At 51.5% G+C, this 14558-nt stretch overlaps 5 protein-coding genes across 5 annotated transcripts; 2 read left to right on the top strand and 3 right to left on the bottom strand.

Annotated features, from left to right (window-relative positions):
- Window positions 1–2400: 2400 nt before the first annotated feature.
- On the bottom strand, window positions 2401–3573 carry K489DRAFT_408642 (uncharacterized protein; the record flags this gene model as incomplete). Its single annotated transcript, XM_033607504.1, has 4 exons — window positions 2401–2949; window positions 3001–3252; window positions 3312–3418; window positions 3480–3573. 4 exons carry the CDS (start codon window positions 3571–3573, stop codon window positions 2401–2403), a joined length of 1002 nt encoding a protein of 333 aa, XP_033461271.1.
- Window positions 3574–4669: 1096 nt separating this feature from the next.
- Window positions 4670–5500, top strand: K489DRAFT_177707 (uncharacterized protein). Its single transcript, XM_033599427.1, has one exon. It carries the CDS (start codon window positions 4853–4855, stop codon window positions 5339–5341), a length of 489 nt encoding a protein of 162 aa, XP_033461270.1. The 5' UTR covers window positions 4670–4852; the 3' UTR covers window positions 5342–5500.
- An 89-nt stretch (window positions 5501–5589) lies between these two features.
- Window positions 5590–5973, bottom strand: K489DRAFT_408641 (ribosomal protein S28e; the record flags this gene model as incomplete). Its single annotated transcript, XM_033607503.1, has 4 exons — window positions 5590–5651; window positions 5707–5790; window positions 5856–5902; window positions 5960–5973. The coding sequence occupies 4 exons, from the start codon at window positions 5971–5973 to the stop codon at window positions 5590–5592; spliced, it is 207 nt and encodes a 68-aa protein (XP_033461269.1).
- A 286-nt stretch (window positions 5974–6259) lies between these two features.
- Window positions 6260–8031, top strand: K489DRAFT_378643 (ATP phosphoribosyltransferase). The gene is made up of 3 exons (XM_033604455.1): window positions 6260–6721; window positions 6796–7343; window positions 7399–8031. Exons 1-3 carry the CDS (start codon window positions 6705–6707, stop codon window positions 7773–7775), a joined length of 942 nt encoding a protein of 313 aa, XP_033461268.1. The 5' UTR covers window positions 6260–6704; the 3' UTR covers window positions 7776–8031.
- A 168-nt stretch (window positions 8032–8199) lies between these two features.
- On the bottom strand, window positions 8200–13895 carry K489DRAFT_430215 (clathrin heavy chain). Its single transcript, XM_033608404.1, has 3 exons — window positions 13537–13895; window positions 8844–13463; window positions 8200–8781 (listed from the first exon to the last, which is right to left on the bottom strand). The coding sequence occupies exons 1-3, from the start codon at window positions 13594–13596 to the stop codon at window positions 8434–8436; spliced, it is 5028 nt and encodes a 1675-aa protein (XP_033461267.1). The 5' UTR covers window positions 13597–13895; the 3' UTR covers window positions 8200–8433.
- Window positions 13896–14558: the final 663 nt, after the last annotated feature.

Here is a 14558-nt window from a genome sequence, read left to right as displayed (position 1 = left end):
CGACTCGAAGAGTCTGTTCGCGAGGATGTTTGACAGATTATTCTGTGTATGCTGGTCTATGTGAATATGCTACTCGAGTACACTATGAGCTAGCGTGTGAGTGAAATGAGATTGCTCGTTTAGACCCGCTTAGTTGAATCCAATCCTCTCGGGAAATACGACTATTCCCCCGGCAAGTCTCCGACGAATATCCCTGGCTTCAATGTCCTTTCTGGTCCGACGAGAAGGTTAGGGGCACGTATCCTAGCTTCCAGTGTGTGGACAGAAACGACCAATCCGTCGTCACTAGAAGGCATTGAAGATGAGCATGTCCACGCGTCTCAGCTAAGGAGGGCCTGCACCACCGACTCCATATCCGGCAGTTCGGAGTCTCAAGTCCGTGATGGCCGTCGAGCTTGACCAAAGCTGACAACGCGAACCGAAACAGCGGAACAGCTGAAACGACAACGCCCCAATGGGGTCAGCGAGTACCTCCTACTACGTCCTCATTGGCCTGTCCCGTTTCTATGAATCGGGATCGTCCTCCTCACACGTGTATAGCGTCGAGCCTGTCTGGAACGGAAGGAGCAATAGGGACACATGGGCTTATGCTCACCACGCTCGACGCTTGCGTGCCTCCTCGTAGCTTTTTCTCTCCTGCATCTGCCATTCTTCCGTGTTGATTGGGTACGTGGATATCGAATCTCCCAAAGGAGACGTCGCTGCAAGGGCCAAACATCACTAACGTCCTCATGAGGAGGGTACATGATGTTCTCGTCGTCGCGCTACGGACAGGGGTCCTTTGACGATCTTGCAAATTGCGTCAAAAAGCCAATCGACTACTCGATGACCCACCTTTGACAAGGTACGAGCACTCGTCGATGCCGCGGTGTCAGTATCGCAAGGTAAAGAGTCACGTGCAGATGTGTTCCGAGTCGGAGGGTCAGAGGCGCAAAGCCAAAGATGGTTGTTTCAGACTTTCCAACCGCTTCTGATTTGCCCAAGAACATTCACCTCCTTCTAAATAAAACAACACCCATGTGTAGCATTCGGCGGACCCACCGAGCAGTGCTAAAAGTGAAGGGGACTAATATAGTGCTTGATCGACAGGATAACTCACTATTTCGGCCTAGACGGCAATGCATACCTTGCCGATCTCGCCTGCTCCGAAAGGTCTACCACCCGAATCGGAACCCGGACATTTTCTCTAGCGGACGGGATGAACCGGGGTGGAGGGGAGGGAATTGCGCAGCGACCCCAGCTTTGAGAGAACACTCAGTAATGACAGCGCACATGGCCGGCCATCCCGTCGGTGACGGAAGGAACCTGTCTCGGTTGAGTAGGGATCTGCTGCGACTTCAGCTGGTCAGAATATGTGCCAATTCTTCGTGTGGTCAATATGGCTTCTGGGAAAAAAGTGTGCGCTGTCGTCTGGGAATATCCTCCATGCCAATGACCTCACAGCACAATCCCGCTTGGCTAGGGCTCGGTCGTGGTTTCTGCCTGAGGCATTTGACCCGGCATTCACAGTGATTTTTGCCTATGGATTATCAACATCTTCGATCCCACGGGTCATTTGTGTATTTTCCTGTCTCGGACTAGCGCTGCGCCATGCGTTCCAACCGCAGGTCCCACGTCGGGTGGTGTTGAGGATGGCGCCAGATGAGTCTTGTCTTGATTTTCTCCCTCATGTAATGCATGAGGGGTCAATTGACGGGTGGATCTGCTTACAGTGCTGTCTTCGGGTCGTTTCGCAATGCTGCCTGGCCCAAAATATGTCCTGAGCGAGGAGTCTAGGCGATTCGCCGCGGGAGAGCCCTTGGTTCGTTTGCGAGACCGCATCTTCCTCGGCGAGCGCTTACGGGTACGAGCAATAGGGCGATTGGCACTACGTCCGTTATGAATGCCAATGTCTGAGCCCAACTCGTACCTCTCTCCCGCCGTCGCGCCGCTCCCAAATGGCGGGTCTCTCCTCCGTCCGCCGGAAATGGCCCTTGAGGATTTGTCCGACCCCAAGAAAAGTTTGATGTAACCTGTGTGCTGCTACTTCATCAAGGCTTCGCTGGTCATTCTGCCTCATGATAATGCGACGATCCTTTTCAGGGAAAAAAGCTGCATTCTAGGCAGGAACATGTGAATTAGATTTGAGTGTCGTGTGTACGGCCTCCCGGTACACTACTCGGATAGAGGCGACAAGTCTTATTACATAACTAAAATAAAGGGTCCACACAGTGGCCAGCACTGAGTCGAATAGAAGATGTCGGAATGAGAAACACAATCGGCGCTTTACAGCCGTGGCCAGGATCTAGAACTCGATACCCTTTCGCCGCCCTATGCCTGATTTCCAAAATTCACACGACTTGCTTGGATATTTGATATGTTGCCCACCAAGAGAAGAGTAGTTGGAAAGAAGTGTCGAAGTCAAGTCTGGGCTCCCCATACAAACAGTTGTTGGTCTGCCTTGGGATGGCCGCGTGAAGATGGGAATGAGCTTGGTGGGAAGTAGAGGACACCTGTGTGGGCCGCAGCGTTTGCGTCGAGCCAGAGGAGACTGCTTTCGAGCAGTCCGTAGCAGCCCAGCGCTTGGAGCCCACCGCGCAGAGTGACCATGCGTTGTAAACCTGCCATGTGAAGGCTGAATGTCTGCGAGGCGTCCCCAAATAGCATCTCGTACGTCGCCATTTTGGCGACGGCAAGGATCAGTTGATCGGAGATGGCCCGACCTTCAGCTCCATGCTCTGTGAGCGCGCGATTGATTTCTTGAATTGCCATTCCTTTTAGCTGTAGGGTACTGATTGTGTGTGCGTCGGCGCCGTGGATCTTTGCATGATGTGTAGATGCAATAAGCATGACTGCATGTATTGGTGCTGGGTCGGAGAGTATCAATGCCATGAAATGTGTAGCCAGGAGCGTTCTACTAGTCGGGTCGTTATTCGGCAAGTCGATGGACATGTTTTGTAAGTAATGATCCTGCGACGAGATTCAGCTTCAGAACCATTACACTATCATTCCGGTAATTACCATGATCGGCCTGAGATGAGGATGCCATTCACTTGGGTATATGTCTGCCATGTTGATGCGCCTTAATGTAGTGGGTGGGACAGATTGCTCAGGTAGCGATGGAGAGGTATCCTCTTCAGCGCTGCTGGCCTCGCGTGCCGGGGTTTGCGATTGACTGAGAGACGAAGAACCTGCTTCGCTTGGTGATTGTCGGTCGGCTTGTGCCTGCTCAGCATTTGCACGGCGTTGTATGCGATGTTGTCTTGTGGTGACCTTTCATAATAGATGAGTCGTGGCGACGCAGGATGGTCGACTTTGCACAACACACTTACATGGCTGCGAACATCTCTCCTGGTTTTGGCATTCCTCTGTTCTTGGGGATTCCCGAAATTTAAGAAACGAAAGTTGATCGATTCGGTCGGCGACGATGCTTTGCTGCCTGCAGATTCCTCAGTGTCGGTCATGTTCCGCTGGGGGTGAATCTGAAGGATTGGACATACTGCTGTTACTTTCAGGCCGGCTGGCAGTCGGTGAAAGAGATTCTCTGCTCTTTGGCCGCGTGCTGCTTCCTGATTCGACGGGCCGCGATGCCATTGTTAACTCCAGGTCGAAATTCAAAGACGCTCACTAAATCTTTTCAATCTGCCGACCAAGCAGATAACACGGTTGATATAAGTAGCGACGAAAGGGTCTATTACGTGACCGAGCTGGAGTCGTGGAAATCATATCCATCAGCACTCCCACGTTGTGCAGATGGCTTGACCAGTCGAGCGCATCATAGCTGTCGAGATCGTGAAGGTTACTGCTGGTCTGGTGGAGACCATTCAGCTTAGCAGTGCCCGCAAGAGCCGCCAGCGAACATGATCGCAACGCGCCTGATACCGCTTTTGGACATGTCCCTCCCGGGCGATCACAGCTGCTGGAGTAGTGTAGAACATCTAACAAAGTGCAATCCAAGGATGTTTGCAAGAAACATCCATCGTACGGGCCAAAGCGATCTGTCGGCTGGACTCATTGGCCAGGCGCGATCGACAGTAGGTCGCATGCCTTTGGAAGTTCTGTGAGCTGGTTCGCTGATGTCCGAGCGCATCGAAAATGTCCCAGCTGCACGCCAGTGATGATTCGCCAGCAGAGCAAACACAATCTGGAGTCGGGACTAAGCAAATTCGCCTCCTACACTGAAACGGGACAACACAGTTGCCTTCTTTGAGACAACATGTCCGCGAATCCGTACTGTTGCCGGCAAACCTTACCACGCGAGCGTGTTTGGTCGCTAAGAAGAGCAGCCCTGGGACAGGGGCGGGCCCAGGACGCTAGGGTTGGGACTTTTCCTCGCACATCAGTTGGAGGTGTGATAGAAACGACACAACCTTATTGGATGTACTGGCATCCAGCATCGGCAGACAGTGAGACGCTTTGAGCTCTCGTCTTGCTGTACAATCTTCGATGCGCAATTTCAATCATGGGCGTTGGATGCGTCAGGGCACAGGGATCGTTCACGTCAAGTTCTACTGTATTCCTTCCACCAATGCTGCAGCATGTTCGGGACCTGCGTGCCGGGTGAAGCATTGTAATCCCCAGCACAGAGCACAAAAAGACGGACATACCCGATAGGACATTTTGCCATACACGACGCTCTAGCTCCGATGCGCAAACACAAAACGGATACCACTTGGATGTCTGGTGGATTAGCCGCCCTGCATGACTACAACAGGAAGTAATCGGCATGGGGCAGTGCACCTTCTTTAATGATTCCTCTGCTCTTTTGCGCCGCTCAAGACACCGTTTCCACGCGAACAGGTCAACGCGATCGTCAACTGTCAGATTCTCGGCATCGCCGATATCGACGATGCAATTCTCTCGGGATTGCTAAATGTCCCTTATGAATTGCGCATACAAACTCAATCGTAACGGCGGACCCTCGTCGCCGTACTGCCTAAAGGCTACACTACCCAGCACACGGTCCGGCAACTTTATGCTCTGTCAATATGCAATGAGAGGTACAGAAACCGGACCCCTCTCCATTTGGCTTTGTATGCTCACAGCCCTTTGCGTATCATGTTCGACGACCTCTGTGATTGGTCGATTTCACTTCAGCTGCCTTCTCTCGATTCTCTCGACCCTCAAGCGTATGCTTTATAGAAGGGGGTCAAGATGCTGTACAAAGGGGCATCATACAGGGGTGACCGACAAACGACACAACGCAACGAGTCGCCACGCTGATCGTGTTGGAGCAATGACTTCACCCTGGGTCGTTGTGGTTGCGCAGCCTACACAGACAGGGCGATCAATGGTTTCGAACATCGGGAATGGTAAATCTCAATGGTCTCATGAAGTGCGTGTACGCCTGGGGAGCATATAAGCCAGATGCCGAAAGCACGCATATCCAAGACCGTCGGCAGAAATGATGAACACAATGGTGTGTGAAGAAATGTGTCATTCCATCAGGCGCTGTCGTAAAGGAGCTACCATGCTGTAATCGAGCTTGAATTTTTCAAGTCCATCGCAATTGCGCCCAAAGCCACAAAAAACGCCCACTCGGTGCATGTCGCTGTAGTGTTTCAAAATCCATGATATCTTCCACGCCGCGCTTAGCCACCAACGCACCCCCTATCTCAGTCTCCTGGCCTCACGCTCAGATTCGAGCAGGCAGAGAATGTCGTCCTCACGAACTGCGCGATCGTCAGATATGCCAGGCTTGTCAGATGCATGCGCGATTTTTCCTACCTGGGCCCTTCACGTTGCGAATAATGCTTCGGGTTGTGTCGTCCATGAACTCGACGCGGACCTGAGTGACACCACCACGGGATCCTGAAATTTTACTCCGTCAGAATTCTCCTCCGTCAGAATTCTCTGCTCCACGCTCTTTGACATACCGGTGCGACCGAGGACGCGGGTGACCTTGACGAGCTTGACTGGGACCCTGCAGGACGAATCAGCAGCGAATTCGAGGACAGGCTATTTCCCCGTGAGCGCTCACTTAGCGGAATCCATTTTGACGGTGGTATAATGTGTTTTGAGAGTTTCGTGGGCGAGATTTCGAGATCGATCAACGCTGTACTTTCTGCTAGTCCGCCAGAGGCATTTGTCGTGCGCTCACTGTCCGAAATTGCCAAGAGCTAATTTGCTCCGAAAGGTTTTTCCGATCCGTGACAAATGGGGTCTAGCGTTCTGATGACTAATCTCGCGCCCCGCCGCCGCACCCGGACGAGTAACGCCTATAGAACTCAAGTCATTCCCAAATCTGAACGAGCAACAAATTTTTGAAAATGGCGGGGCAAGGAGACAGTCATTGGCGTCGGATCGGCAGTTGTTCGCAAATTGTCCCTAGATACGCCAATTGTATGGCCGAGTTGTACACACGCGCTGCCTCACGACATTGATTCAGTCTGAATCTTGTCTATATTTGATAATTTCCTCTCCACCTTGGTAGTGATCGTACCCGGGTGAAATCGCAAACTCTCGCACCGTTTCGGTTGTTGTCTTTTGCGTGTTACATCGCTCGTGTCTTGTCTTCCTCGTTGGCATAACCACCTACAATTCGATTGACGCGATAAAGTCTGGCCTACCTGCAGCTTGTCAGGCGTCGGTAGACAGCTTCAAACGGGCTATCCACACCCATTGGCTGCAATTTATCACCACAAAAAGCTTCGTCTTTCTGGGGCATTGCTCGAAACCTCTCATATTGAACTTGGAAACGCCCCTTTCGGCGTTCAAAACGTAGAATGGAGCTCGTCAATCAGTACGTTTCGAATCCGTGTTGCGACAAGGCCGCGACACCCTTGGGCTTTTACAAGTGTTTAACAACAGCGACAGCTTGAACGATCGTTTACTCTTCGCGGTTCCCAAGAAAGGAAGATTGCAACAGGCTTGCCTTGATCTCCTTACGGGTTCCGACATTCAGTTCCACCGTCACAACAGATTGGACATCGCACTCGTCAAGAATCTACCGCTTGCCTTGGTCTTCCTGCCCGCAGCAGACATCCCCACCTTCGTAGGTGAAGGCCGTGTCGACCTCGGCATCACCGGCCGGGACCAGGTGGCCGAACATGAAGCCATCGTACCTCCAACTGCGACCACCGGCGTCGAGGAGATCATGGACCTTGAATTCGGGAAATGTAAACTTCAGGTGCAAGTCCCGGAGCACGGCGAAATCCAAACACCTGAGCAGCTCGTCGGCAAGAACATTGTGACCAGCTTCACGAACCTCTCGGAGAAGTACTTCAGACAGCTTGAGCAAAAAGCATCTCAAGAGGATGGAGCGGATGCCACCGCGAAGCTGCGAACCCGCATCAAATTTGTCGGTGGCAGTGTTGAAGCTGCTTGTGCCCTGGGAGTAGCTGACGGCATTGTCGACCTTGTTGGTGAGTCAGGAAACGATACTCCGATGCCCAGAGTCATGTCTAATGCTTTTCGCAGAATCTGGAGAGACAATGCGAGCCGCTGGCCTCAAAGCCATCGACACCGTAGTCGAATCCACTGCAGTTCTCATCTCTTCCAAACACCCTTCAGATCCCAAATTGGTGAATCTCATCGCGACACGAATCCGCGGAGTCATCACAGCGCAGAAGTACGTGCTCTGCGTCTACAACGTCGAGCGCAAAAATCTGGCCGTCGCCGAGACCATCACTCCCGGAAGGCGAGCTCCGACGATTACTGGTCTCGAAGACAAGGACTGGGTCAGTGTTTCTGCCATGGTTGCTCGTAAAGAATTAGCAACAATCATGGACCAGCTCAGCGAGATTGGTGCCACGGATATCTTCGCCACGAAACTGGAAAACACTCGAACTTCCTAGGATGGTGCTTCGATTCTGGTCGTCTCTGGAGGCTTCTCTGCCACATGTTAGCCAGTACAGATAGATTATTTGTTTTGCCATTAAAAACGATGCCAGGAATCATCTTAGGGTAGGTGCAACCCTAGCGTCCAGTTTGTCCACGGGTTTGGACAGTTGAATGTTCACCACCTCTGAGGTAGTAATGAACTGTACAAGTGTGACCCTCACTCGCTTTGTAATTTTGCATACCACATTGACTCACTTCGTTAATAGCCACCACCTGGCAGTTCATTATAGCCCGTGTCAACGTGAGATTGTATTCGATATCTCTCTCACTCGTTGAGGTGTCGTGAGTAAATTCAGTGGTTCATCACATCCACATCCCAGGCACATGTACATAGGCGTCACCAGTTATGAGGAATGATTCCACAGCGCAGAACGGGAGCCGAGGTAACAGGCGGATGAAGGCATAAATCGATAAAACAATACTATTACAATCTCGAGTACTTCTAGCACGCATCTACGAAGATTCGAACTGGTACATCGATCGAATGAGGCGACATCTTGGACAAACCACCGGCATCTCCAAAATAAATCTGCACACTTCGGAGATCGAGTTAACTTGAAAAGGGGCCATGTACTCTTTCGCTCATTACAAACACAAAACTATTCACATCATCTAGAATCCTCGGTAGCCTGTCGGCTGCGGCATCATGCCATTGGCATATGGCGCGGGGCTCTGTCCTCCGACAGGACCTTGCGTGAGAAGAAGTCGGGACTGGCCTAGGATGGGACCGGTGTCTTCTTCCTTCTTGTCTGCGAGCTCACGGGTTTTGCGCTCCTCGTTGTCGCGCTTGAGCTCAGCGATGGTGGCGGATTGCTGAGCCATGTAGTTGATCATGAACGGCATGGTGAAGTCATTTAGGCCATGGCGCCAAGAGAGCTCCATGACAGTGTGCAGCGGGATGAGATCGTAGCAGGTGTAAAGCATGCCGACGAAGCATTCTTTGCTGCCGATATCGACGAACTGTAATGAGAGATGGTCAGCATCAATTTTGAATATTTCATCGTCGAGAGGGTTCCACTCACGTATCGGAGGAGTTCATCGACGACTTCTTCTTTGTTAGAGATGGCAGCTGTGTCGATCGCGTCTTTGTACAGCTTGTCCTGTTTTGACAATTCAATGGACTTCTCCCAACGCTTGTTCTTGCGGTAAATGTTCGAAGCGATCTGGCGGAAGAAGACAAGTTCGTGCTTCTCCAGTCGCTGCGCAAGGGCCACGGCTTCGTAGTTGTCGAAGTTTTGCACACTGTCGCGCAACTGCTTGTAATCCTCTTCCTCAATAAGGAGGTCGTTGATGGCATCGTTGACTGCCCGCTTGTTCTGTGACTGAACGTTTAACAAGAACGGTTTAATCATCGGGATGTTGTCTGACTTTTCGAACATCTTGACCACTCGGTTGACATCGATGCGAGGCGTCAGCACTTGAAGTAGGTCCGTTATGAGGGATGGCTGCTCCTGGAGATAGAAATTCAATGATCGATAATAGATTTCGACGTTGGAAACCTTCACGATGATGTCCTTGAAAGTGTGGTGTTCCCAGGCGTCGGCTGCACGTTCCATCATGGCCAAAGCTGCGTTGTCGAATTCATCGTAGTGCGTGTACAAGAAGATGACTTCCGGAAACAAGTGGGCCTCGGTACAGGCTTTGATAACCCTTGGAATGTTGAGTCGTCCCCAGAAAATGCGGAGATGCTCCATGACACGCTCAGGGTGGTATTTGCTCAATGCCACACCCAGGGCGGTGAATAGCGCACCATGGGCAGCCTCGAGGCCCAGACCAGCTTCCAACAAGGCGATCAGCTCGTCGAAGTATCCATTTCGCTCGTATTGAGTGACAAGCTCTGCGAGCTCCTCGGCGTGGATGATCAGGTTCAGACCACAGATCTGCGCAAGGCGGAACTCTTTCTTCGCAATGCAGACTTCGTTCACTTGCTTCCAGACTTTCACATTGTTTGCTTTTCGTGCACATTCAACGGCAGCCTGATAATCGCCAAGGTGCACAAGTGTGGTGGCGAGCTTGGCCCAGTTCGAAATCGAGGTAAAGAAGATCTTCGCAGCCTCGTGGTAGCCCTCAGCATAGGCTTTGTCACCTGACTCTTCAATGTTGGCAACATTGCTTGCGCGCAGGAAGTCTTCGAGCTCCGGCAATTGGTTGGTCCTTGCGTAAGAGAATGCGAGAGCAGTGTCGACGGCAGGTTCGCGCAATGTCTTGCGCGCCATGCGAAGGAATTTGATGAGGTCCTCATCCTTCCCGGCGTGCGTGGCAATCTCGATGACTTCGGCGAAGTTTGATGGATCTTGTGCTCGGATGTATGATTCAACAGAGTCTGTGACCCGAAGACCATCAAGCTGGGCTTTGGCCACTTTGCTCCAGACCTCAGGGGTGTCGACTTGGTCGGCATACTCTTGTGCTCGATCGATGCTGACGATGTGGTCAACGAGCACGCTGGTCGCTGCCAAATGGTTCTTGGCCTTCTTGTGGATGTCAAAGGCTTCGTCATAAAGACCAACCTCGACCAACTGTTCAGCAATCTCGTCAGGGGTGTAGTTGTCAAGTCGTTGGATATAACCGGCGACTCGGCCTCGGTCAGACTTCGCAGCAGTGAGCATCAGGAGATTCTGTAGATTGGCGTTGTCACTGAAGGTGGTCGGCTCGAGGATAATCTTTTCTAACAACTCGATCAACTCGACGGGGAGATCAGCGTCGATGAAAGCCTTGACCGCGATGGAGACCAGCTCTGGGTCCGATGACTCGGGAACTGCGGTTGCGATGACCTGATCGACAAGCGACCGCAGGTGCACGTTGTTGTCTGAAAGGACGTAAGACCAGATCTCTGAATCACCTCTTTCAAGGAGGTAGCGAGCCTGCGGACGGAACATGGCATTTTCGTTCGTGATGCTGATGAGCTCGAGGTCGTTCTGGCCCTTGCGGTAGGCGATGTAAGCGAGGTTGGGGTCGCGCTTCTCGCAGTACTTTCCGACTGTGAGGGTGTCGTAGAGATCGTTCTCCTTGAGAAACTTCTCTGGGTTGGCATTGCTATCAATGTAAATTTTCGCGAGAGCATTGTAAACAGCTTGTTGTTGGTTGCCAGCAGCCAAGGTCGCTTCAAGGAATGGCAGCAGAATCTTCAGACGGTTGCGTGACTCGACCTCGGCAACGAGCTCGTCAATGGGAATGCTCTGAGGCGATACGGAGCTGAGAAGTCCCTTGATAATGTTCTCGTCACAGTCAACGTCCAAAAGACCACCGATTACGCCAGGAGTTCTGGCGGGGTTAACGCGCTGGACATAGACCTCGATAGACTTGAATTGTTGGTTCTTGTACAAGTAAAGCACAAGATCATGAACGAAATTGAAGCGGTCGCAGACGATGATGAGGGGAAGCTGCTCCGTCAACTGCTGCTCCTTGAGGAAATTCTTAACGCGTTCTGGATCATAGAAGTTGGACTCTCGGCAAACGCGCTCAACTTCCTGCAATTGGCCCATCTTGGTGGCAGCCTCGATATACTTGAATGTGACATCCTTGTCTTCGCTGATGTTGACGATACCGCCGAGGTAGTAGTAAAGACCCTCTGCAGTCCGGTATTTCTCAAGTAAATCAATAATGCGGGTGGGACCAAAAAGATCGGAGTACTTCTTGGAGATGTCGATGACTGCCTGCAAGTTTTGGCGGATGTTTGACTTGAGCATCTCGTCCAAGCATGCAAGACCCAGTTCAACAGTAAGTTGACCAAAGAAATTGACGAGGAATTCCGGCGGAATCTTGTCAGTTTGTACGATGCACCGCTTGATGTCAGCTTCCTGGGTGTAGTGCTCTAGAGCCCTAGTCAAAAGACCAGCGTTTTCACAGAGCTGAGCAACGCGCTGGCGATCATAGTGCGAGAACATATCGTTACCAAGGATGGCGTCTGCGACTTGGGGAGCGTTGAGGAGGTTCATCTCGAGCAGCCTGGTTTGAAGCGCTCCTTGCTCTGGTTTGTTAGCGGACAAAACGTCCAGCAAGAATGCAGTGGCCTGTTGAACCATGCCCTGAGACTGGAAGACGTCCACAGCACGATCAACATCGATGAGGCTAGCGTCCTCGCGAGCAAGACTCGTGGCGAACTCAGCGGCCTTCTCTGGGTTGACCCGTGCGATGTGTTGCAAGAGGGCGTTGTAATCAGGAGTGTAGCCAGCGGATTGTGAGTACGGGATGATCTGCTCGAAATTGCCCGATTCGGCCATGGCGGCGATAACTTTCTGTGCAGCGCCGGCTTCCTGGTAGATCTGCTGTGCGAGTGCAACATCGTGAAGACGCACGAGATCGCCAAGTTGCTCGGAGCAACCAAGCTTGCCTTCACCCATCCACTTCTCTAGCAAGTGCTTCCGGTTCTGTTGCAGCACTGGACGAGCCAACTCAAGAGTTTCGTGTTGGTTAAGCTTGCCCTTGTCCAAAAGCATGCCAAAGTACTGTAGAATGACAGAAAGTTGACCTTGCTGCGCGGGCAGGGCCTTGAACTTCTCGATCGTTTGTGGTGTACGCAAGAATCCCTGTGGAGAGTTTGCAGCTGTCTTCGCAGCCGCCTGGTATTCACCTCGTGATAGAAGTTGGTCGAAACGTTGTTGATAAAGTGAATCAGCTCCAGGGAGGCCCGCTCGAGATGCCAACTTGTACGCAAGTTCGGCATTCTCGGCGTTCTGCAGCAGATATGGGATGATGGTATTCTCGTCGACGCTCACGGAGAGAACTTGCCCCTTTCTGTTCACACCAATGATTCCGGAACCGTCCTCATCCCCAGCGGTTGTGAAGATCGTTTCGCTCGAGATACGGTTCATGAAAATGGTCGTACCGGTTTCAAGATCGTAGAGATGGATAAAGCCGTATTTTGTCACAAGATAAATGACCTTGTATTTGCGCGATACTTGCATGGCGACGGGGAAGTCATTGGTCGCTTCTGGAGGGAAATATATATCCACAGCCTTCTTCTGGAATTGAGGGTTAGGCGCTTGGTGATCGACTTCGACAATGTGCAACTTGGCGCCAGTCGCGGAACGATTGGCAAATGTGAAAAGCTTTGTGTCCGCAGGGGCGTCTTCCATGCGGAACGTTCCAAAGGCGGCGGCGTGTCCTTCGATGGCCTGGCTGATACCGCGTTCCTTTGAGTATAATTGCATGCTACCGACGACACGGCCCTGTTGCTGGGAAATACCAACGACAGACATCCACTTCTCATCGTCACTAACGCGGTAATTTATGATCTGGCAACCAGCGAGATTCTGGTTGCGATCGAACATCTTCTGTGGCGATGCTTGAGTTGCGTCGAAAATGTTCCAGTGGTAGACGCCGGTATCTGTGACAAGACCAAGGGTAGATTCGCTGAACCACTTCCAGAACAGCACATCCTCGTTCATAGTCGTGCTCTTGATCTTTGTCTTCTGTCCCAAATCGAATATCTGCAGAGTCTTGCCGCCAGCCTTGAGAGCAATGACCTCTTTGTTCCAGTGCATAATGGCGCTGTCGGCCTTGATCGGCCTCTTCATGACGCTGTTGCCATTTTTGAGGTTGATGATGACCACATCGGGCGATGCGCTTCCCTCTGCTTGCTGCCGTACACAGATGAAATGATCTGATTCAAGGGTACACGAGTTGAAGCCTATCGAACCAGGCTGGAATGGTTCGGTCAGCATTCATCGACTAAATGTGCACATAGGAGTTCTGCGCGCGACGCTGACAACATACCAGAATGCCGACTTGTGTCAGTTGAAGAAGCTCTTGGAATTTGATGGGTAATGGCGCCATGATTGAAGAACTGGGCGAATTATTGAAAACAAATCATGTATTGTTTTGCGACGCTGCAATGCTGCCTGCAATGGGAGTGTCCTCAGAATGATTGCAGGCGGACCAGGCGTGGCGCATGAAATTCAGTGAATCAAGCACGCGTCGAACAAGCGAATGAGACTCGTGACGGGCGTGAGAAGAGGAAATAAGGTGGTGGTAGTCGTGATGACGAAGAGAGGTGCTTTGGGGAATGGGACAAGGAGTATGATGAAGCCGAATTATTGCAGACACCTAACAGGACAGCTTGTGGTGGAGCATTGTCGCGCTTGCGGCTTGCTGGCTTGAATGATACGGACCACGCAATTGGGCAGCACAAGAGTCCTGGCTCACACTCCAGTTATACGTCACGTGCAGATATTTAGTGCCTGAGGTATCAAAATGACATGTGCAAGTCGTGATCGTTGTGGCCTGGGAGACAGCACAAATGATGTCGGTCAAATCGGAAGAGGATCTTTGTCAGCTTAATTAAAACGATTCAACACGGCTTCGCCCCACAAAGTGGCGGGAAAGTGCAGTCATCGATGAAAGTTCATATCTAGTAAGTCATCACTTCATCTTGTCCGATTCGACCGATGATCCATAGGAACAATAACAAATGATTGACATCCGAAATGACGTGCGGCTGGTCGTGGGTTCATCTCTTGTTGCGTTGAATCACAAACGATTCGAATTATGGGTTGCTGATAAGTATCTCACAGAAGCAATGTCGGTTTGCAAACTTTTGATGATACACGCACACAACCACACTGTCCGCCGGAAAGGGATTGATGTCTGTATGCCTTTGATGTTCACTCAGAACATGCCTACCGAAGGTGCAATTGTCTCTTACTGATCGTTATAACACAAGTCGCCGCGCCAAAGGATGTCTTGCCGCTGAGTCCGTAATCAAAGCAATATTCCCCAGGCTATGCTTCTCGTAGATT

Source organism: Dissoconium aciculare (genome assembly GCF_010015565.1).
Source record: "Dissoconium aciculare CBS 342.82 unplaced genomic scaffold K489scaffold_4, whole genome shotgun sequence".
NCBI lineage: Eukaryota > Fungi > Ascomycota > Dothideomycetes > Mycosphaerellales > Dissoconiaceae > Dissoconium > Dissoconium aciculare.
Note: the sequence above shows the minus strand (reverse complement) of the source record. Positions and strands in the feature narration are given on the sequence as shown.

Bases quoted from the DNA above. Each gene is read 5' to 3' on its own strand.
- K489DRAFT_378643 (XM_033604455.1), top strand. The intron at 7,344-7,398 runs GTGAGTCAGGAA...TGCTTTTCGCAG, and splicing joins CGGCATTGTCGACCTTGTTG to AATCTGGAGAGACAATGCGA.
- K489DRAFT_177707 (XM_033599427.1), top strand. From the start codon at position 4,853: ATGTCCCTTATGAATTGCGCATACAAACTCAATCGTAACGGCGGACCC.
- K489DRAFT_430215 (XM_033608404.1), bottom strand. From the start codon at position 13,596: ATGGCGCCATTACCCATCAAATTCCAAGAGCTTCTTCAACTGACACAA. The intron at 13,464-13,536 runs GTATGTTGTCAG...GAACCATTCCAG, and splicing joins TGACACAAGTCGGCATTCTG to CCTGGTTCGATAGGCTTCAA. The intron at 8,782-8,843 runs GTGAGTGGAACC...CTCTCATTACAG, and splicing joins TCGATGAACTCCTCCGATAC to TTCGTCGATATCGGCAGCAA.